Source organism: Lolium rigidum, chromosome 1, assembly GCF_022539505.1.
Source record: "Lolium rigidum isolate FL_2022 chromosome 1, APGP_CSIRO_Lrig_0.1, whole genome shotgun sequence".
In the NCBI taxonomy this organism is placed as follows: Eukaryota; Viridiplantae; Streptophyta; class Magnoliopsida; order Poales; family Poaceae; genus Lolium; species Lolium rigidum.
Window position 1 is genome coordinate 268,157,319 of NC_061508.1, and position 14,748 is coordinate 268,172,066.

General features: G+C 45.8%; 1 protein-coding gene across 1 annotated transcript; it reads right to left on the reverse strand.

The window, feature by feature from the left end:
• Positions 1 to 8,980: 8,980 nt before the first annotated feature.
• Positions 8,981 to 10,986, reverse strand: LOC124683674 (BTB/POZ domain-containing protein At2g46260-like). The gene is made up of 4 exons (XM_047218144.1): positions 10,933 to 10,986; positions 10,796 to 10,859; positions 10,213 to 10,492; positions 8,981 to 10,098 (listed from the first exon to the last, which is right to left on the reverse strand). The coding sequence occupies exons 2-4, from the start codon at positions 10,842 to 10,844 to the stop codon at positions 9,258 to 9,260; spliced, it is 1,170 nt and encodes a 389-aa protein (XP_047074100.1). The 5' UTR covers positions 10,845 to 10,859; positions 10,933 to 10,986; the 3' UTR covers positions 8,981 to 9,257.
• Between the last annotated feature and the right edge of the window lie 3,762 nt (positions 10,987 to 14,748).

Consider the following 14,748-nt stretch of genomic DNA (forward strand, 5'->3'; position numbering starts at 1 on the left):
TGCCATGAGTAGCTAAGGAAATTTAGATGGTGCATCATGTCCCTGGGAAACTGTTCAAATGTGTGCATGCGCTCTGAACAACACAAAGGGTGCACTTCTCTGCCAGAATTTACACTTGTTTTCTCTAGTTTGGAGAGCACTAGTGCTGGTATGGCCTTTTGTGTTGTCAGTTGTGCCCTCTAAACCCTAAACTACTAATTTTCCGCAGTTAATTCTAGTTGCTCTTGGTAGAAGAAAATTCTAACTGCATCCTAGTGTGCTAATGATGATATATGGACATACCTTGTGCTTATAAACTGGCATCATTTGTTCTGTCTTGTTACTGTCCATCTTCTCACAATTAATTCTAATTGCAACGAGGTGCTAATAGTAACTGTTATCTGTCCTAGATTTTTTTTGTAAATATAAAAACTGTACTACTTATTGCCTACTTACCTGGCATACTTAAATGCTTACCTCACACTTTGTTACAGCTGATCTTCGTGTTATTTTGTGGTCATTTGTTACTGTCATCACTGATGAGCTGCAGTCCATCTATAGTCTGTAATTAGTTTTAATCGACAGTAATTTTTCTTATATCATTTTTCGTTTAAAAAGGTACCAGCATGCCAGGGAAATTTTACCCGTAGCTGTGTACAGTCCGGATGGTGGCAAAATAGAGCACAAAACAGATTTGTCTATTCCATACCTGCTGCAGATGGTTTAAAGTATGCTTTGTTCCATCAATGTGTTTTCTTCCAGCGTATGTCCATTTACTGGATTTTGTGGTACCCATATTGCATCTTGTCTTGTTCCTTTTATCTTGAGTTTGTTAGGTCCACGTGCTATATGTATGTTGGTTGCAATTTATGCTCGAATGCATCATTAGTTGCATTGTTTTGTAAGACTCTGCATCTTTACTTTATAATCACACAAAATTGAGCTGTTCTGCACGCGATCTTCATGGCATCACTTTATTTTGTGCCCCTGCTTTCGTACAAGAAATCTTCTTGATTCACATGTACCGAACTCCCTCGTTGACCGGCCTACACGACACGGCTTGCTCCGGCGGTGTTGCCGTGAAAGCCATTTACGGTTGATAATGCTGATGGGTTTCTTTCGACCGCACCGCGCCGCCCCTGTTGGGCAATAGCTCAAGCATGGAATTCCACAGAAGTGACTTATTTTGGTTGTGATTAGCTCATCTGGACAATAGTTTTTGAGCTAGATGCAAGTACCCCGTGTCTCAGATTTTGCCACTACCTTAGTCCCTTTTTTTCGCCAATACATTCTCTGCTATAAGACCGAATTAGTTTTGTTCAAATGCTTTTGTCAGTGTCTTCAGTGGTTGCCCTGCTTGTGCTGTATGGCGTTGGACCAGTCGTGTTTTTTGCACATATGTTTGAGTATGAGGGTGCCCTTTGCTTGTCCAATGCCATGCACAAGCAATACATTTTGCTTGCACAAACATTTTCAGGTAATGTGCTATTTAGGTTATTGCACTGATTTTTGTGGGCTATTCAGGTAATGCGCTATTTAGGTTATTTTCCCTTCTCACTAATTTAGCTAAATGAAAGTTTACCTGAAGTTTGAGCTTAGCTTGCAAGGAGACGCGCTCAGGTCGTTTGTTATATGGAATGCACTAAATTATTACTTCTAAATAGCTATTGAATTGGATCACTTGGCTTGCTGTGATTTAAAAAAGTTTGGTATATATGCCCAGGTTAATGTGAGAAGCTGAGATATAAATAAATTTGATTATTATATCATGTAGATATTGTTCCTGCTTGCTATCTTTTTGCAACCCTTCCAGCCTTTTTACTGTTGACACTTGCATGTTTAGACGTTTAATTATGCCCAGTGCAGGATTATCTACAAGAGAAACTTGTAACCTGTCGGTTTTAGGCCCACGGTGTTACTCAAGATTCTGGTAGTCACTGAACCTGTCGGGAAGGAGTGTGCTGAAGTTTGGTCCAAGATGCCTCCGTTTGACATCATCTTTTGTGGTTCCTAAGACTGCTTGCTGTATGGTGCGATGACTGTGAAGCTCGGCCTTGGTAAAGAAGAGAAGATCAAGACTTAAGTATCTCGCTTCATTGGGATTCTACTAATAGGGTTATGTGATAACTCTTGTAGTAATCAAACGAATCGGAAATTGTGATGCTCCAGATCACAACTTGTAATAGCTGTTTCCAGTGCAATCTTCTTTTAACTTGCACTTCTGTCTCTACATAAACCCGTGCGTTGAAATCTCAAAAGATCTGTACCTTGTGTGCTTTATGCACCTTTAATTATCGAATATATTTGCTGTGTGATCAAAATGTCCAAAAACATTGAAGCTCATGTATTTTTTTTCCCAAAAACCTTGTTTCTAGTTAACCTCTACTCGGTTAGCTTAACTTTGTGCCTATGTCCGAGTAGGAGGCTAGCTTGTACGTGTGGTGTTAGTGATGCATGGACATGCTGCTACCAGTTTTTTGATGGCTCTCTGTGGTGTCAATGTTGCTACCGTCCAAGGAAGTTTACAGAAAACTGACTGAATTACCAAGGAAAACTAGGTAATAAATCTATGGCTATCAAGGTTCTATGTTCAGGGATTGTCCTTTTATTCACGATACAAGGAAATACTAGAGATGTAAGTGGCAAAACAATTCAATTATAAGTTTTATGAAATGATGATGCCACCAACAGATTAGGTAATTTTGCGTTAAACTAAAGAGGGTAGAGAGACCACTGTAATTTTGCGTTAAACTAAAGAGGGTTGGTACTAACTAGCGTGAGTATTAGTAGGGTGCAATGCCAAGGGTATGCACCCAAAAGATCAATCAGTGCAGAGGGAGAATTGGTATTTCTCTCCTACATTGCCGCCGGATGTGCATGTGGAATAAAGTACATGGGAGAGAAAAAAGGCAACACATTATTGACGGGGAGAGGAAACATCCAAACGGCCTAGATTCCTATGCAATTAATTGATTGTCCACGTCACCAATCCGTGGCACAACACAATCTGAGTCGTCCAACAACAAAATAGATTGCAGAGCAACGCCTTAGCCTCCTTGGGTCAAGATTTAACCATGCGTGGGAAATTTAACTTCTTCCCGCTCTCTTTTCTCTCCTAAAAGTCCAATCATTCCCAAAACTTTCTCAGGACTTCCTCTATAAATACAAGATCCTGGGTACAAGCCGCGTGCGGTCAGCGCGTGACTTGTGACTTTGGACTTTGGCGAGGCGAGGCGAGCCAGCGGAGGAGGAGACGGGGAGAAGATGTGAGCGAGCAGTTCGTCGCTGATTCAATCTCCGACCCGGTCGTCGATCCAGCAGGTAAGCCTTCTTCTTTTCTTGCGTGTTTCCCGTGAAGGTTTAGCAGCCACAAGGTAAACCATGGACTTGCATCGGCATCGGCCATGGACGACATCTGTATCCAGGGTTTATTTTCACGGCTTACAGAGGAGAAGGCTGGTGGAGGTTTTGTTCGTGTCCTTTTTATTTTAGCCTAATGCATGTTCGTAGATTGATAAAAGCACAAGCAGTATATATCCAATCTGCAACTGCAATTCGTGCGAACAAAACTTCATCTAGTATCGGTCGCGTTTTGGTGTATCGGAGTATCGGAAACGTTTTTGGTGTATCGGAGTATCAATAAAGGCAGGAGCTGTTGCACAAACCAAGCGATCCAGCGAGTTCATCGTTCCCTTCTCTGGCCAGAAAACGATGGCGATCGACCGGCAGTCTGAGCGGATCGTCCTGCGGCGCGCGCACACGTTCCTCAGATCACGCAAGCTGACGGCGACGGCGCGCGCGCTGGAGAAGGAGGCCAAGATGCTCAGGAGAAGAGCGGCCGAACCAGCGGCGACGGAGGGCGTCGACCGGCAGTCGGAGTGGATCGTCCTGCGCCGCACGCACGCCTTCCTCAAGTCACGCGACCTGGAGGCGGCGGCCTACGCGCTGGAGAAGGAGGCGCGGCTGAGGTTCGACTACCGCCACGTGTCGGACCTGCTGGAGGACGGGCGGTGGCGGTCGGCCGACGAGTACGTGTCGTCGTTCCTGGGAGACGCGCGCACGCCGGCGGCGTCCGCCGCGCTGTTCGTCGTCAGGTTCCAGCGCTTGGTGGACGCGATCAGGCGGGGGAAGACGGCGTGGGCGCGACGGTACCTGGACCTTGCCGTGCGGCCCGTGCTGGCGAACCACCCCGACGGGGCCGCGGCGTGGGCCGGCTGCCTCCGGGCGCTGGACGCCGACGCGGAGGCTCTCCGGGAAGATCACCCCGACGACGCCCGGTACAGGCTGCGCTGCGTCCGCAACTTCATGCGCTGCATCAACTACAACGCGCAGCTCAGCCGTTGCAAACTCAGCTTCTTCAACGACGAGCGGCCCATGCGCGTCCGCGGCGGCCGTGCCACCAGCAGTCCAGCACCCTAGGCCTGCGCATGCAGCGCCTGAGATCGACGCATCGATGTGCACCACACTGGTGTAGAGGATTTCCTGTGACTTCTAAGAATTTCCTTGAAGTATCTCGTATATATAAACCTTCAGAGATGGTTATGCTTTATACATGGTGGAATCAAGCACTCCTCGGTGAAAAAGTATGTACTGTTCATAAAACATAGCATGGCATTCTAGCTTCTTCTAATTTTGGGTTTCCAAATCATTCAAAAAATAGAAAACATCCTAAGTCTGTGTTAGTACCACAAGTAAATGGGTAACAGAGAGCTACTTTCCATTACAAACACACGAATAAGAGCATCTTCACATGCGGCCCTAAAAGTGCGACCGACAAATCTCTGACTGTGGTGGGGCTAGCTATCTACTAAACAAGTGTAAGCAACATTTAGTTTCAGAAAACAAGAAAGCAAACGTAAGAGGTAAATAAATCATACAAGGCAAATTTAATAATTCAACAAATATTGTTGTCACCATAAGATAACCAATTGAACTCAACAATCAGGACTACATCAAGTAAATGATCATCAACAGAATAGTACTGCTAAATATGATCAAGTAGACCTACAAAAACTGTTATGAACATACTACTCACCAATCAACGACACAACTCATAAAAAATATGCTACAACCAAATTCTATGGTGGATTTAGGGGTTATAGGAGATTTAGGGATTATCCAAGAGTTGTGACACCCAACGTAATCTGCAATTACCTTGAGATGATAGCACCTTCGTATAGTCGACTGTGGAAGCCAACTGTCACGCCAAATCTGAATACTCCTCACATTGCCAACCCGCTAGACAAGACCTTTCTTCAGTAGTTCAAGGCCATGTACGATCGCTGTCCACGTAGAGGATGGACTACATGTAAAAACAGTATCGACAAGATCCCCATTTGGGTAATATCGTGCACAGAGAACACACGTGCACACAAGCTATCTAGGAAGGCTATTAATTTCCATGCATGTCTTGTCTCGCCAGAAGGGCTTGATTGAAGATACACATATTCCTAAATCCCATACTGCCTGGCAACTTAGATTGGAGGAGTTTTGGCCATCCAACCCAATGTGTTTCCCTTTTGCCATTAGGAGAGTCCCACCAGTAATTATGAATTGACCGGTTCAAATCATCGCAAACCGAAGCAGGTAATTTGAATACACCCATGTAGGACCCTAAACCCCCCGTTGGTATCGCTTGTGCAATGGAATTAATAAGCACCTCTCGCGCACTCTGCGCTAACATACTATCACCCCATTCCATTAATCATTTACTCAATCGTGTTTGGATGCTTTGAAATTTTCCTTTATTCATTCTTCCCCTGGAGTAGGTTGCCCCAAATATTTATCTTTGAAAGTTTGTTGAACAATATTCAAAGTGTCCCGTATTGCATCTTGAGTCTCCTGTGGGCAAACAGTACTAAATAGAGCAGAACACTTAGCCGGTTGATTAATTGGCCCGTACCTTTCTCATATATATATCCAACACCTCCTTCACTCGAGTAGCTTAATCTGTCGTGGCTCTGAAGAATAACAAAGTATCATCCGCAAACAACAAGTGTGAAGTCCCCGGAGCATTGCGACAAACTTTGATGGGGGAAATACCGCCTGCCTCAACCTTATGCTGCAGTAAAGCTGATAAGCCACCCGCGACAAATAAGAATAGAAAGGGAGACAGGGGGTGTCCTTGCCGTAATCCTCTTGTTGGGGAGAAAGCTTCCAACAAGGTTCTATTAAATTTAGGGCTCTTTTACGGTACCCTCAAATGATTCTGGACTGTCCATTCTCCTCTATCCAACAGCTTAGATTTAGTCATACCACAACACAAAGTGCGAGAGGTGCAAAACATACTACTGGGGCAAAATCGGTAAAGGGCAAATTAAATCCGCTATCCTCGGGGCAACTACCTATTATGTAAGTACGATAAGATTTTTTCCAAATTTCTTTCATCCGTCTCGCTGTCTCCTCTACGCCTCTGATTTCTTGATGCCCGTCGAGTTGCTCTCGTGTATTCGACATGGAAACTCCGGTGAGCCGGCCGTGATGTTCGTATGTGCTCGGTTGTTGCCTACTCCGCCCCCGACCTGTTGGCGTTCGTATGTTCTATCCATGGAGAGACTGGCGGGACACGACGTCAACTACTCCAACATGGAATGGTTGCTACCTTCAGATTGAGTTGGATTGTTATTCTATATCACTGATCTTTTTGATCATGCAACAACCTGTTGGGAGAAAATACTGCCAGGAACGGTGTAGCTGCCAGGCAGCGCGATCTATGGTGTAGTTGCACCGGCGGCCACACAGTCAGTCGGCAGACAGACATGTGCGATGGTCTTGGACTCCTGATCACACGGCGAGCTAGCACGTGCGCGGTGTGCGCTGGTAGAGGCTTTGCTACACACGGTGATGTCAATGGATAATTACGGTTAAGGGGAAAAGGACCACGGTACCCCTACAAATCAATGGCTAGATATTAATTCATACCACTCACCTCTACCCTAGTGGTAAAAGGTACCGTAAAAAACCCCTAAATTTAACTGAATATTTCACCGTGGTCACAAACGCCATGATCCATTGCACCCACCGGTGAGAAAACTCATCTTATGCATTTTACTCTCCTGGAACGACCAGTTCACTCTGTCATAAGCTTTGGATAGATCAAGTTTATAAACGCGGAAATTATCGTTTGAGGAAGTACGTACCATGCTCCATGTAATGAAGGCACTCAAAGACCAATAAGGCATTACACGTAATCATATGCCAAGGAACCAAGGCACTCTAGTTTTTAGATATAACCTCACCAAGTAGAGGCCTAAGCCTATTCACCAAACATTTGGAGACGATTTTGTATAGGACATTGCAAAGTCCAATTGAGCTGTAGTCCTTCAAGCTGACCGGGTTGCCCACTTTAGGAATTGAAACAATAGAGGTATCATTGGACCCATCAGGCATATGTCCTATAGCAAAAAATTCATTGACCGCAACTATAATATCCTCCCTCACTAGTTCCCAATTCCGCTGATAAAAACATGCAGGAAAACCATCCGGGCCAGGGGCCTTAAGCGGTCCAATCTGAAAAAGAGCACCGGTGATTTCATCATTAGTGAATTCTTGGCAAAGTTGATTATTCATATCTTGAGTGATATTTTCATGTAGAAACTCTGCAATATTTGAATCATCAAGAGTTGGGTCTTTTGTATACAATGACTGGAAATATGACATTGTCATCCTCTACATGTCAGACAGTACAATATTAACCACACCATTATCATCTCGCAATTTTAAAATTGTGTTCCTGTGAACCCTCTACACTGCCTTTTGATGAAAAAACTTCATCAAAAGCTCATCGTTCCATTCTCTGGCCAGCGAACGATGGCGATCGACCGGCAGTCTGAGAGGACCGTCCTGCGGCGAGCGCACACGTTCCTCAGATCACGCAAGCTTACGGCGACGGCGCGCGCGCTGGAGAAGGAGGCCATGCTGCTCAGGAGAAGAGCGGTCGAACCAGCGGCCGGCGACGGAGGGCGTCGTCGACCGGCAGTCGGAGTTGATCGTCCTGCGCCGCACGCACGCGTTCCTCAAGTCACGCGACCTCGAGGCGGCGGCCTACGCGCTGGAGAAGGAGGCGCGGCTCAGGTTCGACTACCGCCACGTATCGACCCTGCTGGAGGATGGACGGTGGCGGTCGGCGGACGAGTACGTGTCGTCGTTCCTGGGAGACGCGCGCACGCCGGCGGCGTCCGCCGCGCGCGCTGTTCGTCGTCAGGTTCCAGCGCTTGGTGGACGCGATCAGGCGGGAGAAGACGGCGTGGGCGCGACGGTACCTGGACCTTGCCGTGCGGCCCGTGCTGGCGAACCACCCCGACGGGGCCGCGGCGTGGGCCGGCTGCCTCCGGCCGCTAGACGCCGACGCGGAGGCTCTCCGGGAGGATCACCCCGACGACGCCCGGTACAGGCTGCGCTGCGTCCGCAACTTCATGCGCTGCATCAACTACAACGCGCAGCTCAGCCGTTGCAAACTCAGCTTCTTCAACGACGAGCGGCCCATGCGCGTCCGCGGCGGCCGTGCCACCAGCAGTCCAGCACCCTAGGCCTGCGCCGCCACGCCCGGCACACAAGATGCAGCGCCTGAGAGCGACGCATCGATGTGCACCACACACTGATGTAGAGGATCCGTTTTTTTAAGGTAGCTAGTATATATGTCTTCACAGATGCTTATGCTATATACATGCTGTCGGCCGGATGCATCAAGTGTAATCAAGCGGTGAAATTTTATGTACTCCGTACCATTCAGAGCACGCTGGTAAGATAAAACAGAGCATGACATTCTTCTTGTATTTTTAGGTTGCAGGCCTAGTTTGCAGGAACAAAAGAAAATGGTTTTGCAAAGTCTCAATCAACTGAGATCGTCTTCAAGTCTAACCGCACAAAAGTGCAATCACATTTTAGTGTAAAAATATCTGGATCAAAAGAAATGCTGGTGGAGAAAAAAAATCAGTCTATCGAGACAAAAATCTCAGTCTATCGAGAAAAATATCACTTTTAAAGTTTGCACTTTAATTTCTAAATGGATAATAAATCTCAGTCTATCGAGACAAAGAGTGTCGGCCCCTGGTTTTCAACTTCCAGGCTAAAATCCTACATCAACTCTTTGCACTGGTCAGGCGCCAAACAATTTACAGAAGACACAAGAATAATGAAATGGGACCACAGTTACAAGAAAGAACTACAACATTCCCAGGCAACCAACATGGTCCCACTGAATCGACTCACGCAGCACTGTCGACGGCAACTCAGCTGTGTGAGATGTCAAATCTTTATGTCCTCTGAGTGAGATACCATCAAGTCTGCAAGTCCGCAGGCTGCTTGACAACCGTCAAATCAGCTCTAAGATGCAACACGCCATCGATGAAGAAGCTGTCATCAGCAATGAACGACGACCATGGAACATCAAAAAGATCGTAGCATCCACGCATAGAATCATCAGTAACATCATAACTTCCTTCGAACTTGCTCACGAATTGTCCTGACGATTTTACCCTAGCAGCAAACTCAAGATCTATTGTTAAAGATATGGGCTTGTCTGGCACTTCGTCAATCCCGAACCATAGACCAAAGCTGTTGTAGTTACTCTGCTGGTCCAGCTCACAGCATGCCGTGAGAAAGAACTGCAGCCCTACAAGATGGAACGGGACCGAGTATTTATCTCCTGCTGGGAAGAGTCGAGAGCACTCATCACGCTTTAGATCCATGTAAACTATAACCTGTGGGCGAGGTCGATCAAACGAAACCACTTCCACAGGGTTGTACGTGTAAGCTCGCTCTGGCAATTGCCAACAAGTTGTTGAATCAGCTGCATGACTGGTTTGTTGCCATGATGGGTCAAGTTTGTATGCAAGTACCTCGATGATACGCTTGGTTACTGCTTGCTCATGGTCCATAATATTGTAGATGAACGTAAGGACCTTCCCCAGTTCAATCCAGCTCATATGTTCGAAGCGCACCAAAGGGAGTAAACGAGAACAAAATATCTCAGATCTATCCTCCAATTTTGGGTATTGCGAGCAAACCCACTCGAGCAAGAAGTCAAATATGAAACTTTCATCTTTCACCTGTAGGTCGCTACTGGTGAGGATGGCCTCGATACCAACAAGAGGGATGCTCATCATCTCATCTTGGAACCTGATATGAGACAACAAATGCCTTGAGTACACTTCATACATGATTTTGTGATAATAATGCTTACCTTGAAAGAAAATAAAATAAGAGGTGGGTACGTAGGATGGAATGACTCACTTATCCAAATCCTTGTATTTGTTGACAAGGAATTCCTTGGCCGCATCTGTCAAAGCTTGAACTTCAGCAGCCACTGAAATGGAGCATGGGTAGTCTAGGTAGAGCAGTGCAGATTCTGTGGTCATAGGCAAGCTTGTGAGCAACTGACTGCAGAGTCTCGTGCAAGAAACAACCTCAAATTTATCGGCAGCCATCAAGATGTCAAGCAGGTGAGCAGGCTCAGTCGTTGTCAACTTTCCACTGTACATAAAGCTTAAAAGCTCCATAACTGCATTTTCCTCTGTTCCATGTAGAACGAAAATAAGGCATTATTAAGGGGACAGTTCAATAAATAACTAAACAAAAAGAGAACAGAGTTTTGGGGGTCCAATGAGTATTTTAAGTATGAAGAGAAAAAAAATGAGAGAAGATATCACTGGGAGACCAGCTGCTTTATTATCGTAGAAAATGAAATGAAATGGCAAACAATCGTCCCTTCACTATGTAAATATTATAAAGCATATAGAAAATGATAACATCGTCAGAATAGCAAATGAGAATAAACTATAGGATGAAGAATGTCACAGTTGAACCATCACATTACCTGAATCAGCAATTCGAAGTGTTGTATGTGTTTGATCAGATTCTTTCATGCCATTTGAGAAAAGCTAGGAGCATGAAACTTATTAGAAAACGTGGGCTGTATAGAGCAAATATATTTCACATGGTTATCAAAATTACCTTGAGGAAGAAAGGACTTCTAGCGGCAAGAACTGCTGAACTGATATAAATGATCTCCCCGGCAACGGCGCCAGAAAAATAGCTTGATGACACGTGAAGCACACGTCCGTTGGGAACCCCAAGAGGAAGGTGTGATGTGTACATCAGCGAGTTTCCCTCAGTAAGAAACCAAGGTTATCGAACCAGTAGGAGATGAAGGCCACGTGAAGGTTGTTGGTGAAGGAGTGTAGTGCGGTGCAACACCAGCGATTCCGGCGCCAACGTGGAACCTGCACAACACAATCAAAATACTTTGCCCCAACTTAACAGTGAGGTTATCAATCTCACCGGCTTGCTGTAAACAAAGGATTAAACGTATGGTGTGGAGAATGATGTTTGCTTGCAAAGAACAACATAGAACAATGATTGCAGTAGGTTGTATTTCAGATGTAAAAGAATGGACCGGGGTCCACAGTTCACTAGTGGTGTCTCTCCAATAAGATAAATAACATGTCGGGTGAACAAATTACAGTTGGACAATTGACAAATAGAGAGGGCATAACAATGCACATACATATCATGAGGACTACTATGAGATTTACTTAGGGCATTACGACAAAGAACATAGACCGCTATCCAGCATGGATCTATGCCTAAAAATCCACCTTCGGGTTAGCATCCGCACCCCTTCCAGTATTAAGTTGCAAACAACAGAAAATTGCATTAAGTACTGTGCGTAATATAAACAATACAAATATCCTTAGGTAAAGCATTGATGTTTTATCCCTAGTGGCAACAGCACATCCACAATCTTAGGGGTTGCTGTCACTCCCCCAGATTCAATGGAGACATGAACCCACTATCTAGCATAAATACTCCCTCTTGGAGTTACAAGTATCAACTTGGCCAGAGCCTCTACTAGAAACGGAGAGCATGCAAGATCATAAACAACACATATATGATAGATCAATAATCAACTTGACATAGTATTCCATATTCATCGGATCCCAACAAACACAACATGTAGCATTACAAATAGATGATCTTGATCATGATAGGCAGCTCACAAGATCTAAACATGATAGCACAAGAGGAGAAGACAACCATCTAGCTACTGCTATGGACCCATAGTCCAAGGATGAACTACTCACGCATCAGTCCGGAGGCGGGCATGGTGATGTAGAGCCCTCCGGTGATGATTCCCCTCTCCGGCAGGGTGACGGAGGCGATCTTCAGAACCCCCAAGATGGGGTTGACGGCGGCGGCGTCTCAGTAACTTTTCTCGTATCGTGGCTCTCGGTACAAGGGTTTTCGCGACGGAAGGATTATATAGGCGAAGGGGCAGAGTCGGGGAACGCCCGAGGGGCCCACCCCATATGGCGGCGCGACTAGGGGTGGGGCCGCGCCCCCCTATGGTGTGGCCGCCTCGTGCCCCTCTTCGTCTCTTCTTCGGTGTTCTGGAAGACTCCGTGGAAAATAAGACCGTGGGCTTTTGTTTCGTCCAATTCCGAGAATATTTCCTGTGTAGGATTTCTGAAACCAAAAATAGCAGAAAACAAGAACTGGCGCTTCGGCATCTTGTTAATAGGTTAGTACCGGAAAATGCATCAAAATGATATAAAGTGTATGTAAAACATGTGAGTATTGTCATAAAACTAGCATGGAACATAAGAAATTATAGATACGTTTGAGACGTATCATCCCGCTGCCGCCCTTTCCCCGCCGAGTTCCGCCACACTACCGCATCTCCCGCCATGATCTAGGTGAAGTAGCCGAAGGCCACCGCCACCAGACCCGCCGTCCACCTTCGCCGCCCCTGGAAGACCCCGCCTCCGCGCGAAGGGCAGTCCATGGACGCGCCACCACCGCCCCCTGCACCTTTGGCAGCCGGACGCGGCCGCCACCGCCAATCCCGACAGCGGCAACGGCCAGGAGGAGGAAGATCGATGGGCCGCATCTTCTTGGGTTCAGGTCGTCGTCCGGAGCCACCTCACACGAGACGTCCCGGGGCGAAGGTGTGGGAAGGGAGGAGAGGGGATGGGAGGGGATGGTGGTGAAGGGTGGAGGGACGGTGGCGACGCTGGGAGGGTGGAGAGTGGAGGGGCGGCGGCTAGATCAGGGAGGGGTCACCGTGTGCGTCTCGCTAAAACTGTTGTTGAAGAGTTATCCTCCGTTGCGCCTAAAGTTACATATGAAATGATTACGTAAGAACCCATTCACCGGGTCAAATTAGAAAATTTTCTTACATGTATTCAAGCTAAATTTTTACATGTCATCTTATCTAATCTTACATGGTAGGTGTGTGTTGTCAAATCCTTCCGTGTTGGTTGTAAAAATTGCACAAAAATCAATTATGTATAAATTCATGTGACAAGAAATTCTTACATGTATTACCTCTTTAAATTACATGTCATTTTGCCTTAATAGTCTGTAAAAATCCATCCACAATATTTGTCATACATGCAAGTAGGAAAAATCCTACTTATATTCAAAAAATAACTAATGTAAGTAGGAAAATATCTCCTACAATTAGGGAAAATATTCTTGTATTTTTGGTCTAAATTACATATGAAAATTTCAGTCATGTAAGTAGGAAAATAACTCTTGCACGGCTGAAAATTTGCATGTCTCTCTGCCTGGTATTACATAGTTGATAACATGTAAAACTAATTTACATGACTGTCAGTAGGTGATGTTTATTTTTACATATTTGCATACCTAGTGTAGAAGAAACAAAGCTGTTAAGGTGCATACGATACATAAAAGAATAACTACTCCCTCTGTGCATCAATGTAAGATGTTTTAGGTACTTTTAAAGTAGATTAGATATAAACCAAAATAAGTAAATCTACACCTAAATATAGACTAGATACAAACTAAAGTGGATAACTCAAAACAAAATGCTTCAACATTTTACATTTCCAAACAAAACATTGATGTCGTCTTGGTTAACTACAGAAACCTTGGTAGAAGTTAAACTCGCACTTACAGACTTTACTGTGACTGAAATCTATCTGCACATGTTTCCATTATTTATGAACTAGTACCGGAAAGCACCATGGCATGGATACAGGAAAACGCACAGAACTAAGGAAACACATGAAATCTGAAAAAGCCATCTTCTTAGCTTGAACATCAAACACTAACAAAGCCTGACTATAATGCAACAATTCCTACTCAAGAATAGAAACCATCCTGTTTGTTCTCCATGCTCGATCGAAACACACATCGCCCCAAACCGAGAAAATCTTCAGTGCTGAACGCATAACACAGCTGCGCTGGAAATACATATTCCTTGACAATGCTCGTTCAACACTGGAACTGTTTTTACATACAGTACCAATTCAGCAAACTGCTGAAACCAGGAAATATCACATGTCTGCCTGCTTGGTTGGTTAAGACTTAAGAGTTGGTAGCTGGAGGAAGGGCCGACGCAGAACTCCTTGGTCGGCTGCGGCGTTGACATTTTGCACGGCGAGCGAGGCACCTGGCGGCGGTGGCGTGTCTCTCGCCGTTGACATTTTGCTTTGGTCTCTCAATTTCGCGTTTCAGATTTGGCCACTCAATGAGCGAAACGATGGAGCTTGTGCCTTTGGCGGCGTGCAGAGCGCACCGCGTGTGGTAGGCCTGGTGTGGTGGACATGCATGGATGAAGCGGCGGTTCGGGGCGAGCTGGAGCACCTGACCTGAGGGCTGAGGCTGACGCTGGGGTCCACGCACGAGCGAGCGAGTCGGTTCGACTTTGGACCCCACGCGCGAAACGGTCGACCTGGATCTTTTCTTCTTCAATTCAATTCAGCGTGTCGAGTAATCGCGCGCCGATGTAAACTTGGTCCC